This window comes from Cryptomeria japonica, chromosome 10 (genome assembly GCF_030272615.1).
Source record: "Cryptomeria japonica chromosome 10, Sugi_1.0, whole genome shotgun sequence".
NCBI lineage: Eukaryota > Viridiplantae > Streptophyta > Pinopsida > Cupressales > Cupressaceae > Cryptomeria > Cryptomeria japonica.
Genome location: NC_081414.1, coordinates 355,821,101 through 355,847,770, shown reverse-complemented (window position 1 = coordinate 355,847,770; position 26,670 = coordinate 355,821,101). Strand labels below are relative to the sequence as shown.

Genomic DNA, 26,670 nt, shown 5'->3' with positions numbered 1-26,670 from the left:
TCTCCTTTTTCTTATTTTAATCTTAACCCTCTAACTTGTTCACATGGATCATAATCTAAATTCGTACACATGTGACAAGTGTCAATCATCTCTTCATTCACATTGTTTATTTGTTTTATTTATTTAGTATTTACTTACCCACCCTTTCTTACTATTGGTCCTTGGGAGTAGTATTTGAAGATAATATTATTTTAAATCATTTTCTCTCTATTTTTGGTGTCCAAGTATGGCTATGGTAATTTTCTTGGAAACAATAATGAAATTATATTTTTATGGTTCATTTATTTATTGTTTATTTGTTTATTTATTTAGTGTTTACTTACCTACCCTTTCTTACTATTGGTCCTTGGGAGTAGTATTTGGAGATAATATTGTTTTAAATTATTTTCTCTTGATTTTTGTGAAGGGTTGGTAATTTTCTTATTATTTTTATTTTTGGTGTTCAGGTATGGCTATGATAACTTTCTTGGAAAAAATATTGAAATTATTTGTTTATGGTTCATTTATTTATTGTTTATTTGTTTATTTATTTAGTGTTTTACTTACCTACCCTTTCTTACTATTGGTCCTTGGGAGTAGTTTTTAGAGATAATATGATTTTAAATTATTTTCTTTCGATATTTGTGAAGGGTTGGTAATTTTTATTATTATTATTATTATTTTGATTTTTGGTGTCCAGGTATGGCTATGGTATTAAAATATGATTGCCAGGAATTTTTGGCTGGGAAGTTTCTGGGGATGATTTGTGCATATGCTTGAATATTTAGATTTTCTGGGGATGATTTGTGCATATGCTTGAAGATTTAGAGATTGGCCTTTCAAATTTTCTTGTTGTTGTGCAGGCTTGGAAGGAGTTGGCTGGGATTCTGGATTTTGGCTGGTAAGTTTCTTTGGAGTTTTGATGTTGGATTTGGGGATGATTTTTGCATATACTTGAAGATTTGGATATTGGCCTTTTGAATTGCTTGTTGCTGTGTATGCCTGGAAGGAGTTGGCTGGGATTGTGGATTTTGGCATCTCAAATTTGGTTGTACCTTTCTTCAAACTACTCTGTTTTGCATTTGCTTTTACTATGGTTTCAAATTCTTAATATTTTAATTTTGTGCGATGCTCTATCCTGTATTTGTTGTTTGGGAAGGTTTGTTGTGATTGCCCTTGGAGGCTAATATTTGTGTTGCTGGGAATGAAGTTTTGTGTGATGTAAAATAAAATGCTTAACTATTATTAACTAGTCCAGAAGCTCTTAGACTGACAAAACAATGACATAATATATGATAAAATTTAAAATCATAAAAAATAACTAGACTAGTATTGAAAATAAGAATACCTTTCCACAATATAAGCCAAATTCTTACCTTTACTTTGGTTTCAAATTCTTAATATTTTGGAGGTTGTGTTGTATTTTCTTTTACTGTGGTTCCAAATTCTTAATATTTTATTGTGGTTTCTTTGGAGTTTTCATGTTCGATTTGGGAATGATTTTTGCATATGTTTGAGGATTTAGAGATTGGCCTTTCAAATTTTATTGTTGCCATGTATGCCTGGAAGGAGTTGGTTGGGATTGTGGATTTTGGCTGGGAAGTTTCTTTGGAGTTTTGATGTTGGATTTGGGGATGTTTTCTTGCATATGCCTGAAGATTTGGATATTGGCCTTTTGAATTTTCTTGTTGTTGTGTATGCCTGGAAGGAGTTGGCTGGGATTGTGGATTTTGGCATCTCAAATTTGGCTATACTTTTCTTCAAACTACGAGGTTGGTGGTTCTGAATCCTATTTATGCATTTGTTTTAAAAAGAAAGGTTGTTTGGTTCATATTTGAAAATTTGTTTGTGCCTTCTTGAGATCTGTGTCTGTGTATTGGAAGAAAGGCTTTTGTTTCCTTCTTTGAGAGATGTTGTTGTGTTTGTTATGTTGTAGGTGTTATTTCCCGTATTTGTTGTTTGGGAAGGTTTGTTGTGATTTCCCTTGGAGGTTGTGTTGCATTTTCTTTTACTGTGGTTTCAAATTCTTAATATTTCAGTTGTGTGATGCTCTTTCTTGTATTTGTTGTCTCCGAAGGTTTGTTGTGATTTCCCTTGGAGGATATGTTGCATTTTCTTTTACTATGGTTTCGAATTCTTAATATTTGTGTTGTACAGAATGAAGTTATGTGTGATGTAAAAGAAAATTCTTAACTATTATTAACTAGTCTAGAAGCTCTTAGATTGACAAAAAAACAACATAATATATGATAAACTTTAAAATCATAAAAAATAACTAGACCAGTATTAAAAATAAGAATACCTTTCCACTATATAAGCCAAAATATTACCTTTATTGTGGTTTTGAATTCTTAATATTTTGGAGGCTCTATTGCATTTTCTTTTATTGTGGTTTTGAATTCTTAATATTTTGATTGTTGGGAATGAAGTTCTGTGTGATGCTCCTTCTGTATTTTTGTGCTTGCCCTTGGAGACTATGTTACATTTGCTTTTAATGTGGTTTTGGAGTTCTTAGTATTTGGGTTGTCTAGAATGAAGTTCTGTGTGATGCTTGAGTATATTTTTTTTTTTAATTGGTTTAGTTGTATACTGACAAAAAAATAACATAATATATGATAAACTTTCAAATCATAAAAAATAACTAGACTAGTCTTGAAAATAAGAATACCTCTCCACCAGATGAACCAAAATCTTACCTTTACTATGGTTTCAAATTCTTAATATTTTGGAGGCTGTGTTGCATTTGCTTTTACTGTGGTTTAGAATTCTTAATATTTTGATTGTTGGGAATGAAGTTCTGTGTGATGCTTTTTCTGTATTTGTTGTCTAGGAAGGTTTATTGTTCTTGCCTTTAGATTAGATTATCACTTATATTCTCGTATTATTCTTACAAACAAGAAAAAGAAAAGAGAATAAATGAAGTAGTAAAAGAGAATCCATAGAGAATGGAAGTTTTATATGCTTTAATTTAGATGTGCAGATTAATCAGGTTTTTTTATTTTAATTAAATGTATTCTTAATTTATCTTTTTTAAAGGTAAAGTATTTTTAAAATGATTATTTGAATTGTCTATATTTAATTTTTTATTGAGGAAATATGTAATGTATTATTTCTCTTGATTTATTGAGGTAGTGCATATAATATTTATAAATTTAATTGTATTTATTTTTAAAATATAATATTTAGTGTATGTATTGTATTAATTAGTTTAATTTTTTATTTGAGGTTTATTTTATTTTATTAATTGTGTGAGATCAAATCAAATAAAGGGGATTAGTTCTTATATGCTAATTTAGAAATGTGCTTTAATTCAAATTTTATTTTATTAATTTATTGTGCAAAATCAAATCTTTGTAAAATAGTAATTTGATTTTGTTTGGATTTAGATGGGATTTACTTGCCAATTGTGTACATAAATTTTTGTTTTATCTATTAAAATATAAGAATATAAATTTAGCAAGTGTCATTCAATTTAGAATTAGAAGAAATATTTAGTTTGTGAGCATCATTTCATCTATACTACTAAATATTTATTACTTCTACCACTATTTTTGTTACTTCTACTACACAGGAGGTTTAATTTGAAAATGAGAAAAAGAGGCTTTTAATTAAATTTAGATTTTATTATTTATTTATTTATTACCATTAAAATATGTAGTTCTAGTCACTTAAAGATGATAGTGAATAACAACTTTCATTTAAGAATTTTATAGGAAAAATAAAACATGTGGATTTTTCCCTTGCAATAATGTGTTAATGAGCTCAACGCTTCATTAGATTTTATTTACTTTTATGAAATTTTTGAAATTGGAATTTGATGACGCTTATGAAATTTTATAGGAAAAATAAAACATGTGGATTTTTTCCTTGCAATAATGTGTTGATGAGCTCAACGCTTCATTAGATTTTGTTTACTTTTGTGAAATTTTTGAAATTGGAATTTGATCACGCTTATGGAATTTTATAGCAAAAATAAAACATGTGGATTTTTCCCTTGCAATAATGTGTTAATGAACTCAACGCTTCATTAGATTTTATTTACTTTTATGAAATTTTTGAAATTGGAATTTGATGACGCTTATGAAATTTTTGAAATTGGAATTTTGACATTTTAATGGACTTTGTCTCATTCACAAGAATGATTTCTTATAAGCATGGTACGACTATCAAATGTAAAAGTTAATTATGATGCCCACCATAATGCAAAACTGCGACTCCAGATATTTGGCATTGTAGAAAAGAGTTTGAATGGCTAACACTAGTACAATATAACAATGTGCGCAGGAATATCGAGCATCTCATCACAATGAACGCACTTATATCCGGCCTGCCTCTAGGTTACAGGTTTCGACCCACCGAGGAAGAGCTGCTTGATTATTATCTGAAAAAGAGAATTGCCTCAGAAAGGATTGACATGGACCTTATCAGGGATATCGATCTCTATAAAATTGAACCTTGGGATCTCCAAGGTATTTACACCAGCACACTAGAATATATTTTCGACTAAGCCTTGAATAACAGCAATAGATGTTCTTATTCGATTTTGGTGTTTTAATGTCGATTTACAGAGATATATGGGGAAGATGCTAGAGAATGGTACGTGTTCAACAAGAATAATAAGAAAGGCAGTCGCATATGTAGATCCACAGCAGGTGGTTACTGGAAGGAAACAGGAAAGGATAAGCCAATATACTCGAAGCAGGCAGGTGGAAGACATCAGATTGGACAGAGAAAGATTTTAGTCTTCTACAAAGGCCGTTCCTCCAAAGGACAAAGATCAGAGTGGATCATGCATGAATACAGACGTGGCGCAACTCCTCAGGCAACTAAATTCACTTTGTAGGAATTTATTAGAGTTCATAGCTGGCCTGCTGAAAATATATTGATTTCATATCTTAAACCTCACCATGCAAAGTCTTAATTAAGCTCATTAAATTTCAGTTGGGAAGGGATGCTAACAGCTACATGTGAGCTGCAATTTAATTTCTTGCACTACCACAGCATAAGATATATCTCTCACTAATAAAAAAATTCAAAAGCATGATAAGACAACTCATTTCAACAAAATCTCCCTCCCTTGTAAGCACGATAGCTGTTAACAGTTAGTTGGGTTAAAGATAGAAGAAGAAAATTGTTTTTCTTTTTTAGTGTTTTCCATTACTAACCTTGGGCAATTTTGTGCAGGATAAAGAATGGGTAATATGCCACATCTTTCACAAGAGAATTAAACATAAACAGAAAAGAAATGAGGAAGATAATAAGGAAGATAATAAAGAAGATAATAAGGAAGCAGAAGATCAAGTGGAAGAGGAAGAAGAAGAGGAAGTGGAAGAGGAGGAAGCAGAAGATCAAGTGGAAGAGGAAGAAGAAGAGGAAGTGGAAGAGGAGGAAGAAGAAGAAGAAGAGGAAGCAGTAGCGCTAGACAATGAAGAAGAGAAAGAAGAATGGCTGGGATATATAAACTGGGGAGAAGCAGCTAAGGAGGATATATAAAATCATCCTCCAAAATTTATGAAGGGTGAAATGAAAGCAATTCTTTTCTATTATTATCAGACGTAGGCATATCTGAGCTGTCAATGGTGTTGTTGCCATTCTGTGGTCACCATTGTGACTGTCAAGAAACCTTCGCAATCAATAGCTTACTGGATAACTTTTTATTTATTTCAGACCAGCCAATGGCTCTTTGGAAATACCTATGCTTATTTTATTTCATACTAGCTTCACATTCTGCTTTCATTTTATGTCTTAATATTCCACAACATCGTCACTCCATTTACTTTCATTCTTTTTGTTATTTCTTAATGTTGAATACTGTTTCATATTTCCTTGTTTTAAAATTTTTAAACATTGTCATAGGATGAGAATTGGTAAGATAGTTTTGACTTCCAAATATCAGATTATACATAACCATATAGAGCACAGCTGCACATATGTAATGGTAATTAATGTAATACAATATTTTCTAGGCTTATAAAGCTAAAGAATAAAAGAACTCATTCTTTATGATAGGATATGTAAAATAAAAATTTTGATTTTTTGATTGGTCTTTGATCTAATTTTGCTTTTACAGTTATATTGATTATTCTTGCATTCTTAAATATAAATTAAGATTATATTAGATTAGATTATCATTTATATTCTTGTATAAGATTACCCCTAGTACAAAAATCTATTATTCCCCACAAATCCACTTTTTTACATATAATTTATCTATCTAACTATCTAGATATATATATATAATTTTGTCATCCATTTGTATTTAAAATATATAAAATGATTTATATTTATTATTATATATAATATTTTTTATAATATAAACTATTATATTTTATATTTTGTATTATTTTTAAAAATATTTTTCAGTATTTATTTAGAGATGAAGGGATACTGAGAAATAATGAGAAAGATAGGGATATAAAGATCATCTCTCTCCCTTAGCTTGCATGAGTAAGTGAGTTGGCTTGGGCAATGGGTTTGCTCCCCATCAGTCTTAGGTTTGACTCCCTTCTGAGTTTAAGAGGGGGGATTGCTTTCCGGCTACAGATTCACCCCCTAGGGGCTAGTCTCACCTCTAGCTCACCCTTTAGTGAAAACGCAAGGTCAGGGTCATTGGGATTGGGGATACCCTCAGTATCAATAAAAGAAAAGAGAAAAAATGATCTCTCTCCCTCTATATATATCCATTCATTTGTATTCCTCTCTCTATCTCTCTCCCTTATCTCTATCTCGTTAACTCTCCCTTCATCTCCACCCCTCTCTTCTCTATCCTTATGACTATATCTACCTCTCAATCCCTCCCTCTTTCTATCACACTCTCTAATCTATATCTCTACTATATCATACCTCTATTTATCCCTGCCCCTCTCCTTCTCTATCTAACTATTTATATGTATTTGTTTCTCCCTCTATCTCCATATCTCTCTCTCACTCACAAAAACTTTGTTTCTCCCTCCCCATGTCTATCTCCATATCTCTTTCTCAAACATACACTCTTTGTATTCCCCTCCCTATCTCTATCTATCTACCCTCTATCTCCATTACTTATCTTATCACCTCCTTTATCTTTCATTCGTGCCCTCTCTCTCTCTCTCTCTCTCTCAAACACACACACATTATAGATCACATGTTCAAGTTCTAAGTCTTTATTGAAAATTTTCAAATTAAATTTGAATTTAATATATATTAAAAGATGGTGTTTTGGTGACCTTTTGAGATTTACAATATGTTGGTGATCTTGTACATCATCATGCTTATGTATCTTAAGAAAATAGACCTCCAGAGCTCATTTTGAACATGTACATTTTTTAAGTACATGTACAAGTATTTTAACAAATTATGTGTGTGTATATGTATGTATGCATGCATGCATGCATGTATGTATGTATGTATGTATGTATGTATGTATGTATGGGTGAAACCACATTAATGGTTCCCAGTTTACCCATGAAGGAAATTTACGGGTGTGGGAATTTCTTTTAAAAAAGGTTCATATGTATTGAAAAGGTTCGCTCTAACTACCCTTATGCATTTGAGCGAACCTTCTTATGGGGGGATAATTCAAGTGAACCCTAATTGAAAAATGGGTAAATGCATAAAATATTATTTTTTAGGAGGTTTGCTCAAACCCCCCTTCAAGAGAACCCCTAACAACCATTTTCAACTTGTGATCTGGTCTCCATTGAGGTTGTTAGAGAGAACCCTATGTGGAGATTTTGTGAGTGAGTCCCATCAGCACTAGTCAGCGCTCCTTAGTAGTCACCATTCAACCTACGTATTAAATATAATATAATATTATTTAAAATACTTTATAGTATTAAATATAATTTTGTCATCTATTTGTATTTAAAATATATAAAATGATTTATATTTATTATTATATATAATATTTAATATAATATAAATTATAATATTTTATATTTTGTATTATTTTTAAAAATATTTTTTAGTATTTATTTAGAGACGAAGAGATACTAGGAAATAATGACAAAGATAGAAATATAAAGATCATCTCTCTCCCTTAGCTTGCATGGGTAGGTGAGTTGGCATGGGTGATGGGTTTGCTCCCCATCGGTCTTGGGTTTGACTCCCTCCTGAGTTTAAGAGGGGGGATTGCTTGTGGGCTACAGATTCACCCCCCAAGGGCTAGTCTCACCTCTGGCTCACCCTTAAAAGCAAACACAAGGCCAGGGTCATTGGGATTGGGGATACCCTCGGTTTCAAAATAAGAAAAAAGAAAAATAAATATCTCTCTCCAGCTATATATATCCATTCATTTGTAATCCTCTGTCTAGCTCTCTCCCTTCATCTCCACCCCTCTCTTCTCTATCTTTCTGACTATATCTACCTCTCAATCTCTCCCTCTTTCTATCTGCCTCTCCCTCTCTACCTCTATTTCTATCACTCTCTCTAAATCTATATCTCTACTCTATCATATCTCTACCTCTCTCCTTCTCTATCTATCTATTTATATGCATTTCTCTCTCCCTCTATCTCAATATCTCTCTCTCTCTCTCTCACTCACACACACCTTGTTTCTCCCTCCCTATCTCTATCTCTCTACCCTCTCTCTCCATTACTTATCTTTATCACCTCTTTTATCTTTCTTTCTTGCACCTCTCTCTCTCTCTCTCTCTCTCTCTCTCTCTCTCTCTCTCTCTCTCTCTCTCTCTCTCTCTCTCTCTCTCTCTCTCTCTCTCTCTCTCTCTCTCTTATAGACACACACACATTATAGATCACACGTTCAAGTTCTAAGTCTTGCTTAAAATTTTTGAAATCAAATTTGAATTTCATATATATTAAAAGGTGGTGTTTTGGTGACCTTTTGAGATTTACAATATGTTGGTGATCTTGTACATCATCGTGCTTATGTATCTTAAGAAAGATAGACCTCCAGAGCTCATTTTGAACATGTAAATTTTTAAGTACATGTACAAGTATTTTAACAAATTATGTGTGTGTATATGTATGTATGTATGTATGGGTGAAACCACATTAATGGTTCCCACTTTTACCCATAAAGGAAATTTACGGGTGTGGGAATATTGTTTTTTAAAAGTTTGAATATGAATTGAAAAGGTTCTCTCGAAATACCCTTATGGGTTCGAGTGAACCTTCTTGTGGGGGGGATGGTTCAAGAAAGTTGTAATTGAAAAATGGGTTCGCATAAAATATTATTTTTTAGGAGGTTCGCTCAAACCAACCCCCTTCGAGAGAACCTTTAACGGCCATTTTTTTTAACTATCTATATAAACTAAAAATGACAAATGAACTTTCATTTTCAACTTGTCATCTAGGCTCCATTGAGGTTGTTAGAGAGAGCGCTACATGGAGATTTCATGAGTGAGTCGCATCAGCACTAGTCAACACTCATTAGTAGTCATCATTCGACCTACGTTGTTCCAAGTGCACAAAATTACCCTTTTTCTTGTTTAATAGTGTTATTTTTTTGTTAAATTTATTTTAAAAATTAGTAAATAAAATAGATTTTGTTTGTTAATTAGATAATTATGTATTTATTATTTTTCTCATCATTTTAGAAAAACATTAGGAAAAAATTAGAAAACTTAGATACTAAATTAAAACATGGAAAAATATTAGAAAACCTAGATAATACATTAAAACATTATAAAAATTAGAACCTCGGTGACCCATTTTAACATCCTAGTACACAACATGACCCCTAAGGACACCATATGAACCCTTAGGACAATATGATGTCCTAAGGGGTCATATGGTGTTCTAACACCATGTGTGACCCCTAACGACACCAAATGACCCCTTAGAACACTATATCAACCATTAGGACCATATGATGTTGTAATGGTTCATATGGTGTCCTAAAAGGTCACACGATGTTCTAACACAAAGTGTGACCCCTTATGACCCCTAATGACCACTCAAGGCACTATATGAACCATTAGGACCGTACAATGTCCTAATGGTTCATATGGTGTCCTAAGGGGTCATAAGGTATTTTAACACCATGTGTGACCTCTGAGGACCACATATGACCCCTAATGACACATATGACCCTTTAAGACACTATATGAACCACTAGGAGCATATGATGCTCTAATGGTTCATATGGCATCCTAAGGGGTCATATGATGTTCTACCACCATGTGTGACACCTTAGGACCCCAAATGACTCCTAACGACACCATATGACCCCCTAGGACACTATATGAATTGTTAGGACCATATTATGTCCTAATGGTTCATATTTTGTCCTAAGGGGTCATACGGTGTTCTAACACCATGTGTGACCCCTTAGGACCCCATATGACCCCTAACAATGCCATATGTCCCCATAGGACATTATATGAGCCATTAGGATCATACGATGTCCTAATGGTTCATATGATGTCCTAAGGTTTCATACAATGGTTTAACACCATGTGTGACGTCTTAAGATCCCATATGACCCCTAACGATACCAAATGACCCCTTAGAACAGCATATGAACCATTGGGACCATATGATATCCTAATGGTTCATATGGTGTCCTAAGGGGTCATATGGTGTTTTAACACCATATGTGACCCCTTAGGACCCCATATGACCTCTAACAATACTATATGACCCCTTAGGACATTATATGAACCATTAGGACCATGTGATGTCCTAAGGTGTCATACAGTGTTCTAACACCATCTGTGACCCCTCAAGACCACATATGACCCCTAATGACACCATATGACCCGTTAGGGCACTATATGAATTATTAGGACCATTTGATGTCCTAATGGTTCATATGGTTTCCTAAGGGGTCATACAGTGTTCTAACACCATGTGTGACCCCATACGACCCGTTAATACATGTTTGTACTATAAATATATTATTTTAATTAGTATATTATCTATTCTTCCCCTCTCTTCCCTTAATTTGAATACTCTTTATCTATTTTAATTTAGTGATCTTTAATGATCTCTCTCTCTCTCTCTCTTGAATATTACATAATTAAGAAAAAAAAAAACTTAACAATTTTAATTTAATGTTTTAATTTGAATGCTCATCGTGTGTGTGTGTGCGCTTATGTACACTTACGTAAATTCTAGCTTTATGGTCCACCTAGATAGATGGAGGATCAAGCTTCTCATGCATAGCCTACACAACATGAACATGTGCCAAATGGGTACCATATTTTGTCACAATGACCATGAGGTATAGAAATGGAGATCTATTATAGATGAGCCATAAATGGACCAGTGTGTACAAATATACATGCTAATCCATTTATGACGGTTTGTAGACATTGAGGGATTGTTTGGGGAGACACACATCATATTCCCCACAGGTTATTAATTCTAGTTTTAAACAATTGAGGGCTGAAGTGAGGGGTAGACATACCTTGGAGGATGTGCAAAAGGCAGTCCCCAAGGAAATCATTAAAGAATAATTCTTTTCCTAGTATTAGGAAAAGAGTAAGGTGAGAACATACTAGGTGACACGATGCATTGATCCACTAGTGGTAGCAAAGATATACCCATGTTTATTAGTTTCTCGTGGTCATTATCCTAATACTGATCAAATACCATTATAATTTGCTCAATAGGTGTACACTGACACTCACTTGGGTATGAAACCCAACCACCTTGACCTGACAGGATATTACAGACAGGGGAAGGGTAGAGTTGACCTGATAGAGATTTATATCATAGGGGTGATAAACTTGTTGGTCAGATATTTCTAGTGATAGCCCCAACCCTCGCCCCAACAACTAAGCATATTTTGATTGCTTCTTAGAGAGAAGCAACTAATACCATATGAGATATTGCATCAACAACAACCATGCTTTTTTTAGATAAGCTGGGTAGATATATCATGACTTGACCACGTTCGAGATCATCCACAAGTGCATCTTCCAGTCATGGGGTGTCTGATTTAGATCAGTATATTGCTTATGCCATCCCCACACAAGATGATATAGCAGCTATATCAGGAGGTGCTCGGCATATACAAATATCTCAGTATTTATCCAAGGACCTCTTACATGAATACCATTTCATTTCATCCCAACTTCAGATACCATTAGTTGATGTTAGAGATGAGATTCTTAGAGGCACGCAAGCTATTGCATCAAATCATACGTAGGGACATTCTCAACATTCTCATCACTCTATGTATGTTCTGGGTGACCCACCTACAGTTCAACCTGTTGTTGCAAAGGAGGAGATACAAGTTGATCAGGTCCATACCATAGATGAGGGCTTGGATTTATTTGAGCAACAACAACAGGATTTTAGTCGGACTGGTTATATGGATATGCTACTAGCATTAGACACTTCATCGATGCCCAATATATTTTAATAGTCTATTTAATAATTTAATATCCATACATGTAGAGATATTTAATATATATTCTACTTTTGTAGTGGTCGATTGGACATCCATTAGACTAGGACTCTCACTCAGAGGGTCTCTTTGTTCATGGCTAACATGATTTAGACCCATCTAACACTTTCTAGCATGCGTTAGGCTGCAGTATACATGTTTATCTTTATGTATACATGGACTTTCACAGACAAAAACTTTTCATTCAAACTTACTTTATATATAGACTTTACTAGACTTGTGTTGTTTGTTTACCTTTATATATACATTTGATAATTATGTATATAAATTTAAAATTAGATATATATACATCTTAATTGTACACATGTCCCCTTAAGACATGTATTCAAATTTACACATACATGTCCTAATTTAATATCTAATTTCATACAAATGCATTGAATGAAATGAATATCTATCCTAATTTAGTTTACATACATATTAAATTATTTAAATAAATTACAAATTATCATATAAATTTTAAATTAGATATGTGTACATCTTAATTGTACATGTCCACTTAAGACATGTATTCAAATTTACACATATATTTCTTAATTTAATACGAATTTTCATACAAATGCATTTAATTAAATGAATACATCCTAATTTACTAAAATACATACATACTAAATTATTTGAATAACTTACAAATTATGCACGTGCATTTAAAATTAGATATATACATCCTAATTGTACATGTGACCCCATTAAGACCTATTCAAATTTACACACATGTCCTAGTTTAATATCAAATTTCAGACAAATTTGTGCTTTTAATTAAATGAATACATGTCCTAATTTACTTTACAGACATGCTAAATTATTTTAACAACTTACAAATTGTGCATGTGCATATATATACATCCTAATTCTGCATGTCCCCTTAAGATATTTTCAGCTCATACACATCCCAAATTACTTTACATACACATGTGTACTATTATTTAACATCTACATTAATCATAATCCTAATTAAATATAATTGAAAATTTAATATTTAATGAAAAGTATGTATGTATGTATGTATGTGTGTGTGTGTGTGTATGTGTGTATGTATGTATGTATGTATGTATATGTATATGTATATGTATATAGGTTCTAGGATAAATTCTTGATTCTCTTCAGATTCATATGCAACATCATGTACATAATGTAGATAGCGGAGACCAAGTAATTTATAGACCTTGATTATATAATTATATAAATTTAAACTTGGGTTTTTAAGAACTACATGTCATAATTTGTAAATTAAATATATAAATGCATGTATATACATACATATGTAAGATATATTTATTTTAAAATTTTGCTTAGATATATTTATGTACTTTCTTATGTACAAACAATGATGAAAAAATGGATCAAGACAAGATCTTGTTGGGAATTCAAATTTTATAAAATTTGAAGTACCATTGACAAGAAAAAGTGATTATAACATCCACAATATCAATGTTTAGAGACCAACTTTAGTGGACTATATTCAAAAATCAAGTGATCGTCATGACGAATGGCTTGGTAGGAACCTTTATATGTCATAAATGAATATACATGATAGGTTGTGGACCCTTGTGATCATTATTTGATGTAGTCAATTTTTGTACTCTAAGAGGAAGCATTACTTTGCACGATGGATAAAATACATAAATGATCACCCTTGAGGGTCAATATCTTAATGCCTAATGTGTTTCCTATCAAACCAATTATTCCCCACAATTTTCCTAACTATAAAGAAACCCTATGTCTATTTAGAGAACCTCGGGACACCATTTACTATTTTTCCCAAGTCTAGTCCAATTGCCATTTGTTCAGTTTATTACTTACACAATGTAAAGTTCATCAAAGTGGCCTTTTGTGGACATCAATATCTTGCATCCAGATGACTCCCATACCAAAACAATTTGTCCCTACAGTTTATATACTACAAGGAACTACTATGCAAAATTTTCAAGGTCGTAGCAGCTCAATTGACATTTTTACAAAACCCAAACTGTGTGTGATTTATTCAATTTTGAATATTTCAGTATGCAAGAACTTCCAGAATGCCATCTTAGAGAATTAATATTTTGACAACTATTAATCTTCAAGCAAAACCATATTGCAAACTTGCTTATGTCACTTCCATGTACATTCTTGCAAGTTTGCATGGTCGTCGGATTCCATTTGATAGTTTTTCAAACCTCAGGCTTTTCATGTTTTGAGTTTACAAAATAGCATTTGTTCAAGGCATCTTTAGAGGCCATCTTCGATAGTGAATATTTTACACACCGAGATGAGTTCTACAAAACCATTTGTTGTTGTACATTTTTTGTTTATATGTATGCATTCTCACCAATTTTCATGATCATTGGACATCATTTGATAATTTTTTGAAGCCAAAACTAGATGAAGTTTGCAGAGATTTGTTGAAGTTCATGATAGTTTCAGAATGGTCAACTTTGACCTTGAATATCTTACAGAGAAATTGGAAATGTGCAAATCCCTTTGGTAAGATTATTCATTATATCTTAATAAATTCATATGTCTAATGGTGACCTCTAAGGTGAAGATTTGATATTTTTTCAAAGGTCATTTTCAATGCCGTAGAGACAAATTTTGACCAAAAAAAAGTTACAAATTTCAAAATTCAAAGAACAACCCAGTTCATAATTTTATCTCAAATATGAGCAGCTCTAATTTCATGGGTCTAGGAATCATAAAATGCTCATAATAAAATCTCTAAAGAGGACTAAAAGGACTTCATCTAAGAGACATTTTGAAGTCTCTTAGATATCTAAGAGGCATGACATATCTAAGAGATAGTTGTGGAGACTCTTAAATAAGTGAAGTTTCTTAGATAAGTTTCATCAAAGAAACATTTTGAAGTCTCTAAGATATCTAAGAGTCATGGCATATCTAAGAGACACTTTTGATGCCTCTTAGATAAGTGAGATCTCTTAGATAAGTTGTTATGTGAAATTATTTCATGGGAGAAAGAAATTTTGTATTTTTACTCAAAGATTTGTATTTTACTAGTAGAGTGAAAATGAAAAATAGAACTGTGATTTCATTTATCTAGAAGTGAAAATGAAAATATTTGCAGAATATGCTAATGACTTATTTTTTAGTGAAGATATTGGAAGATAAAGTTAAATTTTTTCAAGGGAGATAATATGGGCAAAAAAAAAAGCCGCCAAACGAAAATTGTTATTCACTAGAGGATCATGATAATGGAAAAACTGATTTTCTGCCAGCCCATAGTATTTCACTCGAAAGTAGAATATTTTTATAGAAGATTACAAAGGTGGTAAAAATACAAATAAAGGATCATGGAAGAAAAATATTTACAAGCAGGAGACGAAATATTTTATTAATGAAACATATAATTATTTTAAGTCTTTATGTATTTAGGAAAATAATTAAATTAATAACTTTATAGCCAAACAATGTAACAATCTAAAATGCTCCTTCATTTTGTATAAGAAGGAAATCAGGACTAGTGAGGATAAAAAAAAGGGAAGAAATGGTAATAACACCATTATAAAAAGACTCCTATAAAATATTTATCTTCTTCTTAATATTGTGAACAAAATAGAATTGAATGCTTTCTAGATTTGGTTTCACGTTTTATATTGGCTAAAGTAGTCAAGATTATTTGAGGATTCCTATATATTGTGGATTTATTATTCTATTAGTTTGAATATCAAGGGTATTTCAAATTGACCAAAGAATTTTTAACATTTTTATATGATTTGTCTGTTTGGTTCTCTTAAGGAGAGACTAAATTCATGTTGATAAATCATAGTAATAAGGTAACTCATTGGATATGTAAGAAGTCAAATAATTGACAGATTCATACAAGGTATGAATTTAAAAACTGTCTAACAGGATGATGCAAAACCATTAAAGAGACAAAAGATTGACTCTCGTGCCCAAGGGATAGAAGGCACTGATCACCTAAAAAAAATCTTAAAATATTACTTTTACATATATTTTTCAGTTTCAGTTTTAGAGGTAGGAGTAGGAAGTAGGCTTGTACTTGCAACTATCTATTTCAGACATTCATGTCAGTTTGAAGTAGAGGGTGATTTAGTTAATGTTATTATAATCTTCTTAAACACATTGAAGGTACACCTACCTTGGTATTGCAAAACCAGAAGTACAAGGGAGTTTCATCATTTTTTATCAAACCCGTTCGTTGACAAAATTTGATGTTGAGCCTAATCACAAAACTTGGGATACTTTTAGGGTTCAACAACCTGCAATTTTGGGAACCAACAAATTGGTGACTCTGTTGGGGACACACATGAAAGATTATCATTGGGGAGATTCTTGAATTGTTGAACGTGGAGTTTATTGCAGCTTGTTTTGAAATTGTAAAAGGTGGCTCTACTAGAGTGATGAATCTATAAAATAATTTGGTACAAGCTGATTAGGTCCATATCATAGATGAGGGCTTGGATTTATTTTAGTAGCAGCTATGGGATTTGGGTCGGACTAGTTATATGGATATGCTACTAGCATCAGACACTTCATCGATGCCATGTATATTTTAATAGTCTAATTGATAATTTAATATCCATACATGTAAAGATATTTAATTTATATTCTACTTTTGCAGCGGTCTATTGGACATCCATTAGACTAGGACTCTCACTCAGAGGATCTCTTTGTTGATGGCTGACATGATTTAGACCCATCTAGCACTTTTTAGTATGTGTTGGGTTGCGGTACACATGGACTTTCATAGACATATTGCTACATTCAAACTTATTTTATATATAGACTTTTCCAGATATGTGTTGTTTGTTTACCTTTATATATACATTTTATAATTATGTATATAAATTTAAAATTATATATATATACATCTTAATTGTACACATGTCCCCTTTAGACATGTATTCAAATTTACACATACACATCCTAATTTAATATCTAATTTCATACAAATTCATTGATTGAAATGAATATGTATCCTAATTTAGTTTACATACATATTAAATTATTTAAATAAATTACAAATTATCATATAAATTACAAATTAGATATATGTACATCTTAATTGTGCTCGGCCCCTTAAGACATGTATTCAAATTTACACATATATATCTTAATTTAATATCAAATTTCATACAAATGCATTTAATTAAATGAATACATCCTAATTTACTTAAATACATACATACTAAATTATTTGAATAACTTACAAATTATGCATGTGCATTTAAAATTAGATATATACATCCTAATTATACATGTGACCCCATTAAGACCTTTTCAAATTTACACACGTCCTAATTTAATATAGAATTTGAGATAAATTTGCATTTTTAATTAAATGAATAGATGTCCTAATTTACTTTACATACATGCTAAATTATTTGAACAACTTACAAATTGTGCATGTGCATTTAAAATTAGATATATACATCCTAATTGTGCATGTCCCCTTAAGACATTTTCAACTCATACACCTCCCAATTTACATTACATAAACACATGTACTATTATTTAACATGTACATTAGTCATACATCCTAATTTAATATATTTGAAAATTGTATATTTAACTAAATGTGTGTATGTATATATGTATGTATGTATGCATGCATGCATGCATGTATGTATGTATGTATGTATGTATGTATTTATGTATTTATGTATGTATGAATGTATGTATGTATGTATGTATGTATGTATGTATGTATGTATGTACGCATGTATATGTATATGTATGTATGTGTATGAATGTATGTATGTATGTATGTATGTATGTATGCACGCATGTATATGTATATGTATATGTATGTATGTATGTATGTATGTATGTATGTATGTATGTATACACACATATGTAAGAGATTTATTTTAAACTTTTGCATAGATATACTTATGGACTTTGTTATATACAAACAAAGATGAAAAAATGGATCAAGACAAGACCCTATTGGGAATTCAAATTTTGTAAAATTTGAAGTACCTTTGACAAGAAAAAGTGATTATAACATACACAATATCAACATCTAGAGACACACTCTAGAGGACTATATTTCAAAATTGGGTGATTGTCATGATGAATGGCTTGGTAGGAACCTTTATATGTCATAAATGGATATATATGACAAATTGTGGACCCTTGTGACCAGTATTTGATATAGTCAGTTTTTGTACTCTAAGAGGAAGCATTACCTTGCACATTGGATAACATACATAAATGACCACCCTTGAGGGTCAATATCTTGGTGCCTAATGTGTTTCCTATCAAACCAATTATTCCCCACAATTTTCCTAACTATAACGAACCCCTATGTCTATTTGGAGAAGCTCACGACACCATTTACTATTTTTCCCAAGTCTAGTCCAATTGCCATTTGTTCAGCTTATTACTTGGGTAAGTGCACCAAGATGGTGAACAAAAAAGTGACCACATGCTAAAAAAAAACCAAAATTTTCATAACCCGTGCGGGTTCTAAAAATTAAAAAATGTGCTAGGCTTGGTAACACCAAGCCTAGAGAAAAATAATTTAAAAAACCAAAAGTTCCTCAAAACCCATACAGGTTTTGAGAAACATTATTTTTGGGTGTAGGCCACAGGTTTTGGCCATTTTCAATACCAAAACCCATGGAACAACAGCAAGGAAAAACCAAAAAAGCATAGAACCCGCATGGGTTTGCAACTATTTTGGATTTTCCCAACATTGAGAGCAATTTTCAACAATTGCACCCCATTGAATAGATAAGATTTGATTGGTTTAATTATTTTTGTTTGCATTTTAATTGGAGTAGGGTTTTTTAATTGATTTAAGTTTTGTTTTTATTAATTTGATGTTAGATTCTTCAAGCAATCCCCCATAACTAAATAGACAACAAAGACCTCCTCTTGCACAAGCAACATAAGAAAACCATGTAAACATTGCATAAGAGAAACAAGAAAACCCTCAAAATCCTCAAAATGTTGCTTCTCAACAACCACCGCCACCCCAAAACCCTCCATGTCCTCCATTACATCATTTAGATGCCACACAAGAGGATGTCATCAATCGCCTTACACAAAATAATACCAAAATTTCTATATTGGTGAATAGGTTGAGGTCCTCTAGCCTTGAGCACCACTCAATCCTCTCTAGAACACTAGAAACAATGGCTTATAGTGCAAATGAGGTATCTAGGGAGGTTACGAAATGGGGTTCATGGAGGGATAGATGTTGAACATTTTATGCGGATGCGTTGTCATATGATCAAGTGAAGAAAAAGGGCATAGGTAAAGCTGACATATGTGCTCTTTTCACCGATCTTGTTACCAGTAACAACCTATAACTAAATAGGACTCAGTTTCCTATACATTGGTGTATTCATGCTAGGCTGAAAAAATCTTTTTCGGATAGGTGGTATATGGTCTTTGACCAACCACCTTGTAATAATTGGGAGGTGATTCTATATTTTTTGAGAAAGTTGTACTGTGAGTTTATCCTCGGCGAGAAGCTAAATTACTTTGACATTCAATAATTTTAGGGTAGAGGGAGAGGCTCTTCGCATGATAGACCTGGGGCCCATAGGGTGGTAGAGCCATAGCATAGGAGGCTTACAGCTCCTAAACCCATGGTTCATGTCATTGTTACTATATCCTTGAACAATTCTATGGAATTACAAACTCTTTAGGCAGTTGTATTATTGACTGATGTCATTGTTTAGCATGGCAAACAGTTGGAAAGAGCAGAGGATGTACCAACACCTACAACACCTCCTTCATTAGCAATACCTCCTTCCTCAACAACACCTCCTTCATCAGCAACACCTCGTGCATCATTTGGCATGAGCTAGCCCATTCAACATATGTACCCCACCTGCCACAGTGTATTTTTTGGTGTAGACAATGACACAAACAAGGATGGTTTGATATCTCATTCATGTACATGTTGCGGGAATAGATGTCATGCTTCCACTATAGAGGATGTGGCCCACACCAATGAACTGATCAATATGTTGTACCCTCTCTATCAGACACAGGTGCGTTTAATTCTGTTTATGACATGTTATCAATTAAGTGACTAAATCTTATAAAAAGAAATGAATTTTTATTTTTAGAACAATTTAAAGTGACATAAAAATAAAATACATTGTAGGGTGCAGCAGGTGGTGGGAGTACACTAAATACTTTTCAGTCGACTCCATGGTCACGAGTAGTTTCGCCACCAGAGGTAAAGATTTGTAAATTTGTTAAAAATATAATAATACATTGGTTTCAAGATATCTTTTGTTAATTATATGTATCATTACTTGGTATGTAATAGGGCTTATCAGTGGCTGAGATGTCCCAACTTGATGATATCATGCTTTCGTCCGTTGAATTTGGCCAAGATAGCTATATGGTACCATTTAGAATTATATATTTTTGACTTAAGTGATATATTAAATACATGCTCTTTTTCGTTATTTTAATTTTTTTCCATTAGTTTACCCCACCTGCCTCAAGGACATCTCGTGTGAGAAAGCTATCCTCTAGCACTCCGAGGCAGAAAAAGATATCATCTCGAACACCCAAACGATAGAAGGTAATTTAGTACAATTTATATTCATTTGTTGAAATGTATTATGATTAAACATGTATATGTAGATATTGATAAATGCACAAAATTTATTTGTTCTTTATACAAAAACATATGGGTTTTACAGAATTAATGAATGCACCTAATGTCGATGAGGTTCAGTAGAGGGAAGAGGTGATATCTTCATATTCACTTTGGATTGCATTTTTTCTTGTTTGAAATAACTAAATCATGTTATGTCTATATTATATGTTATCATTTTTCATACAGGAAATGGTAATAGTTGCATTAGATTCGACTAGGCCTCCTAAGGCTATAGGAGAACTATATGAGGCTTCGGTGTGCACTTGTTCTACATATGTTAAAATATTTGTTTTATCTAGTTTGTCAACAACTTTGGGTTATTAACTTGTATGATTGTCTTTAACCTATTACAAGCCCCTCCCAAACTTCCTACTGTTATTCTACCATTCCATTTCAGTAGAAGTCCTACACATATATTATGGGATCTATCTAACTATATATATATATATATATATATACACACACTTCTTTACGTATAATATTATTTAAAATACTTTATAGTATTAAATATAATTTTGTCATCTATTTGTATTTAAAATATATAAAATGACTTATATTTATTATTATATATAATATTTAATATAATATAAATTATAATATTTAATATTTTGTATTATTTTTAAAAATAGTTTTTAGTATTTATTTAGAGACGAAGATATACCAGGAAATAATGACAAAGATAGAAATATAAAGACAAAGATAGAAATATAAAGATCATCTCTCTCCCTTAGCTTGCATGGGTAGGTGAGTTGGCATGGGTGATGGGTTTGCTCCCCATCGGTCTTGGGTTTGACTCCCTCTTGAGTTTAAGAGGGGGGATTGCTTGTGGGCTATAGATTCACCCCCCAGGGACTAGTCTCACCTCTGGCTCACTGTTAAAAGAAAACACAAGGCCAGGGTCATTGGGATTGGGGATACCCTCTGTATCAAAATATGAAAAAAGTAAAAAAAAAATCTCTTTCCCTCTATATATATCCATTCATTTGTAATCCTCTCTCTATCTCTCTCCCTTATCTCTATCATATTACCTCTCCCTTCATCTCCACCCCTCTCTTCTCTATCTTTCTGACTATATCTATCTCTCAATCTCTCCCTCTTTCTATCCGCCTCTCCCTTTCTACCTCTATTTCTATCACTCTCTCTAAATCTATATCTCTACTCTATCATATCTCTACCTCTCTCCTTCTCTATCCATCTATTTATATGCATTTATCTCTCCCTCTATCTCAATATCTCTCTCTCTCTCTCTCACTCACACACAGCTTGTTTCTCCCTCCCTGTCTCTATCTCTCTACCCTCTCTCTCCATTACTTATCTTTATCACCTCTTTTATCTTCTTTCTTGCACCTCTCTCTCTCTCTCTCTCTCTCTCTCTCTTAGACAAACACACATTATAGATCACACGTTCAAGTTCTAAGTCTTGATTGAAATTTTTGAAATCAAATTTGAATTTCATATATATTAAAAGGTGGTGTTTTGGTGACCTTTTGAGATTTACAATATGTTGGTGATCTTGTATATCATCGTGCTTATGTATCTTAAGAAAAATAGACCTCTAGAGCTCATTTTGAACATGTAAATTTTTCAAGTACATGTACAAGTATTTTAACAAATTATGTGTGTGTATATGTATGTATGTATGTATGGGTGAAACCACATTAATGGTTCTCACTTTTACCCATGAAGGAAATTTATGGGTGTGGGATTTTTTTTTAAACAGGTTCATATGAATTGAAATGGTTTGCTTGAACTACCCTTATGGGTTCGAGCGAACCTTCTTGTGGTGGGGATGGTTCAAGCGAACCCTAATTGAAAAATGGGTTCGCATAAAATATTATTTTTTAGGAGGTTCGCTCAAACGCACCCCCCCCCCTTCGAGAGAACCTCTAATGGCCATTTTTTTTAACTATCTATATAAACCAAAAATGACAGATGAACTTTCATTTTCAACTTGTCATCTAGGCTCCATTCAGGTTGTTAGAGAGAACGCTATGTGGAGATTTCATGAGTGAGTCCCATCAACACTAGTCAACACTCATTAGTAGTCATCATTCGACCTACATTGTTCCTAGCGCACAAATTACCCTTTTTCTTGTTTAATAGTGTTATTTTTTTGTTAAATTTATTTTAAAATTTAGTAAATAAAATAGTTTTTCTTTGTTAATTAGATAATTATGTATTTATTATTTTTCTCACCATTTTAGAAAAATGTTAGGAAAAAATTAGAAAACTTAGATACTAAATTAAAACTTAGAAATACGTTAGAAAACGTAGATAATAAATTAAAACATTATAAAAATTAGAACATCTGTGACCCATTTTAACATCCTAGTACACAACATGACCCCTAAGGACACCATATGAACCCTTAGGACAATATGATGTCCTAAGGGGTCATATGGTGTTCTAACACCATGTGTGACCCCTAACGACACCAAATGACCCCTTAGAACACTATATCAACCATTAGGACCATATGATGTCATAATGGTTCATATGGTGTTCTGAAAGGTCATACGATGTTGTAACACAAAGTGTGACCCCTTATGACCCCTAATGACCACTTAAGACACTATATGAACCATTAGGACCGTACAATGTCCTAATGGTTCATATGGTGTCCTAAGGGGTCATATGGTATTTTAACACCATGTGTGACCTCTAAGGACCCCATATGACCCCTAACGACACATATGACCCTTTAAGACACTATATGAACTACTAGGAGCATATGATGTTCTAATGGTTCATATGGCATCCTAAGGGGTCATATGATGTTTTAACACCATGTGTGTGCCCTTAGGATCCCATATGAGCCCTAACGACACCATATGACCCCTTAGGACACTATATAAACCCTTAGGACCATATAATGTCCTAATGGTTTATATGCTATCCTAATGGTTCATATGGTGTCCTAAGGGGTCATATGGTGTTCTAACACCATGTGTGACACCTTAGGACCCCAAATGACTCCTAACGACACCATATGACCCCCTAGGACACTATATGAATTGTTAGGACCATATTATGTCCTAATGGTTCATATTTTGTCCTAAAAGGTCATATAATGTTCTAACACAAAGTGTGACCCCTTATGACCCCTAATGACTCCAAATGACCACTCAAGACACTATATGAACCATTAGGACTGTACAATGTCCTAATGGTTCATATGGTTTCCTAAGGGGTCATATGGTATTTAAACACCATGTGTGACCTCTTAGGACCCCATATGACCCCTAATGACACATATGACCCTTTAAGACACTATATGAACCACTAGGATCATGTGATGTTTTAATGGTTCATATGGCATCCTAAGGGGTCATATGATGTTTTAACACCATGTGTGATCCCTTAGGATCCCATATGACCCCTAACAACACCATATGACCCCTTACGACACTATATAAACCCTTAGGACCATATAATGTCCTAATGGCTCATATGCTATCCTAATGGTTCAAATGGTGTCCTAAGGGGTCATATGGTGTTCCAACACCATGTGTGATCCCTTAGGACCCGAAATGACTCCTAACGACACCATATGACCCCCTAGGACACTATATGAATCGTTAGGACCATATTATGTCCTAATGGTTCATATTTTGTCCTAAGGGGTCATACGGTGTTCTAACACCATGTGTGACCCCTTAGGACCCCATATGACCCCTAACGACACCATATGTCCCCTTAGGACATTATATGAGCCATTAGGATCATACGATGTCTTAATGGTTCATATGATGTCCTAAGGTTTCATACAGTGGTTTAACACCATGTGTGATGTCTTAAGATCCCATATGACCCCTAACAATACCAAATGACCCCTTAGAACACCATATGAACCATTGGGACCATATGATATCCTAATGGTTCATATGGTATCCTAAGGGGTCATACGGTGTTTTAACACCATATGTGACCCCTTAGGACCCCATATGACCTCTAATAATACTATATGACCCCTTAGGACATTATATGAACCATTAGGACCATGTGATGTCCTAAGGTGTCATACGGTGTTCTAACACCATGTGTGACCCCTTAAGATTGCATATGACCCCTAACGACACAATATGACCCCTTAGGGCACTATATGAATTATTAGGACCATTTGATGTCCTAATGGTTCATATGGTTTCCTAAGGAGTCATACGGTGTACTAACACCATGTGTGACCCCATATGACCCCTTAATACATGTTTGTACTATAAATATATTATTTTAATTAGTATATGATCTATTCTTTCCCTCTCTTCCCTTAATTTGAATACTCTTTATCTATTTTAATTTAGTGATCTTTAATGATCTCTCTCTCTCTCTCTCTCTCATATTACATAATTAAGAAACAATAGAAACTTAACAATTTTAATTTAATGTTTTAATTTGAATGTTCATCGTGTGTGTGTGCATGCTCATGTACACTTACGTAAATTATAGCTTTATGGTCAACCTAGATAGATGGAGGATCAAGTTTCTCATGCATAGCCTACACAACATGAACATGTGCCAAATGGGTACCATATTTTGTCACAATGACCAGGAGGTGTAGAAATGGAGATCTATTGGTGCAGGAGCACCTAGCTCATTCTCAGCTTCTTTTTCATCTCAGGTTTGATTTGTGTTATTTTAAGTTGGAAAGTTATTTAGCATGCTTTTTGAAGTTGTTCTAGGTTGTTTGGATGAGTTTTGAACTCATTGTGTGGTTTTGGTTTCCTGTTTTCAACTTTTGCTCAAAATTGCCAATTTTGGTGTTGCCTAGCAAAATGTTGTAAAAGGTGAGTTTTTAGTGTGTTTTTGTTTTTGAAAGGTTTTAGACATGTTTTATGTTTGGATTTAAGGTATAAGAAGTGTTTTTAGATGATGGTTAGTTTTGGAGGTCAATCTTGCATTTTCTAGGCACCAAAAGTTGTCATTTAGGCATCAAAATGTCAAAATTAAGTGCCTTTGGACATGTACCTATTTGTATAGGAGGTTAATCAAATTGGAGAGGTATTTAAACTCCTGTTTTAACTTTTTTAAGGGTTGATCATTCAAAGTTATGAGAAGTTTTGCAAACTTGCACTAGTTTTTACTTGGTTTTCTCTAGTTTTTTGCTCCATGTGAACAGCAGTCCGTACACCTGCTGTACTTGTCCATACTGTTCTTGTATTTTCTGATTCTAACATGTTTTCTTAAACTTTTCCCTTTGGTGGCATTAAATTTAATTAAGTTTTGAAGTTGTAGCAAAATTGTTTTGATTTCACAATTTCACTGCCCAGTCTAGGAATTTGAGCAAGAATGCTTGACCAACTTGGTTTCTTGGAGTCTTAAAGTGTTCATGGATTCTCAAGAACCAGTTGGTCAATTTTTACATTATTTAAATATGAGTTTTGGTTTCAAGAGTGCAGGTACAAGGCGTTTTGTGGCCATGGAACCCTAGGCAAGTAAGCCATTTGGCTAGGGTCTTTGCACAAGTATGATGCTTTGCTCTCCCATAGCATTTGCATCCTTTTGGTGAACATAAATATGCATTATCTAAGTGTTGTGAGAAAGAAAAGATACTTCCTAAGTCTGGAAGAGGAAGGTTATATGTTTCAGTTTCATGAATTGTAAGCCAAAACAGTGAGTCAGTGTTTGGTAGTTGTTTTCTTTCCTAGTTTTCTCTCCACCATTCATTGGTGTGAAAACCACTATCCATACTTTTTTTTCTTGTAAAAAAGTACAAGAAAGGAGTAAGCCCTGCTCTTGGGTAATGTAA

General features: G+C 33.1%; 1 protein-coding gene across 1 annotated transcript in view; it reads left to right on the top strand.

Moving 5' to 3' along the window:
• Positions 1-4,285: 4,285 nt before the first annotated feature.
• LOC131042790 (protein NTM1-like 9) overlaps positions 4,286-26,670 on the top strand; it is a 51,185-nt gene continuing 28,800 nt past the window's right edge. The window contains exons 1-3 of the mRNA XM_059212487.1: positions 4,286-4,448; positions 4,548-4,801; positions 5,164-5,331. Coding sequence (XP_059068470.1) covers positions 4,286-4,448; positions 4,548-4,801; positions 5,164-5,331 — 585 coding nt within the window. The remainder of the gene's footprint in view (positions 4,449-4,547; positions 4,802-5,163; positions 5,332-26,670) is intronic.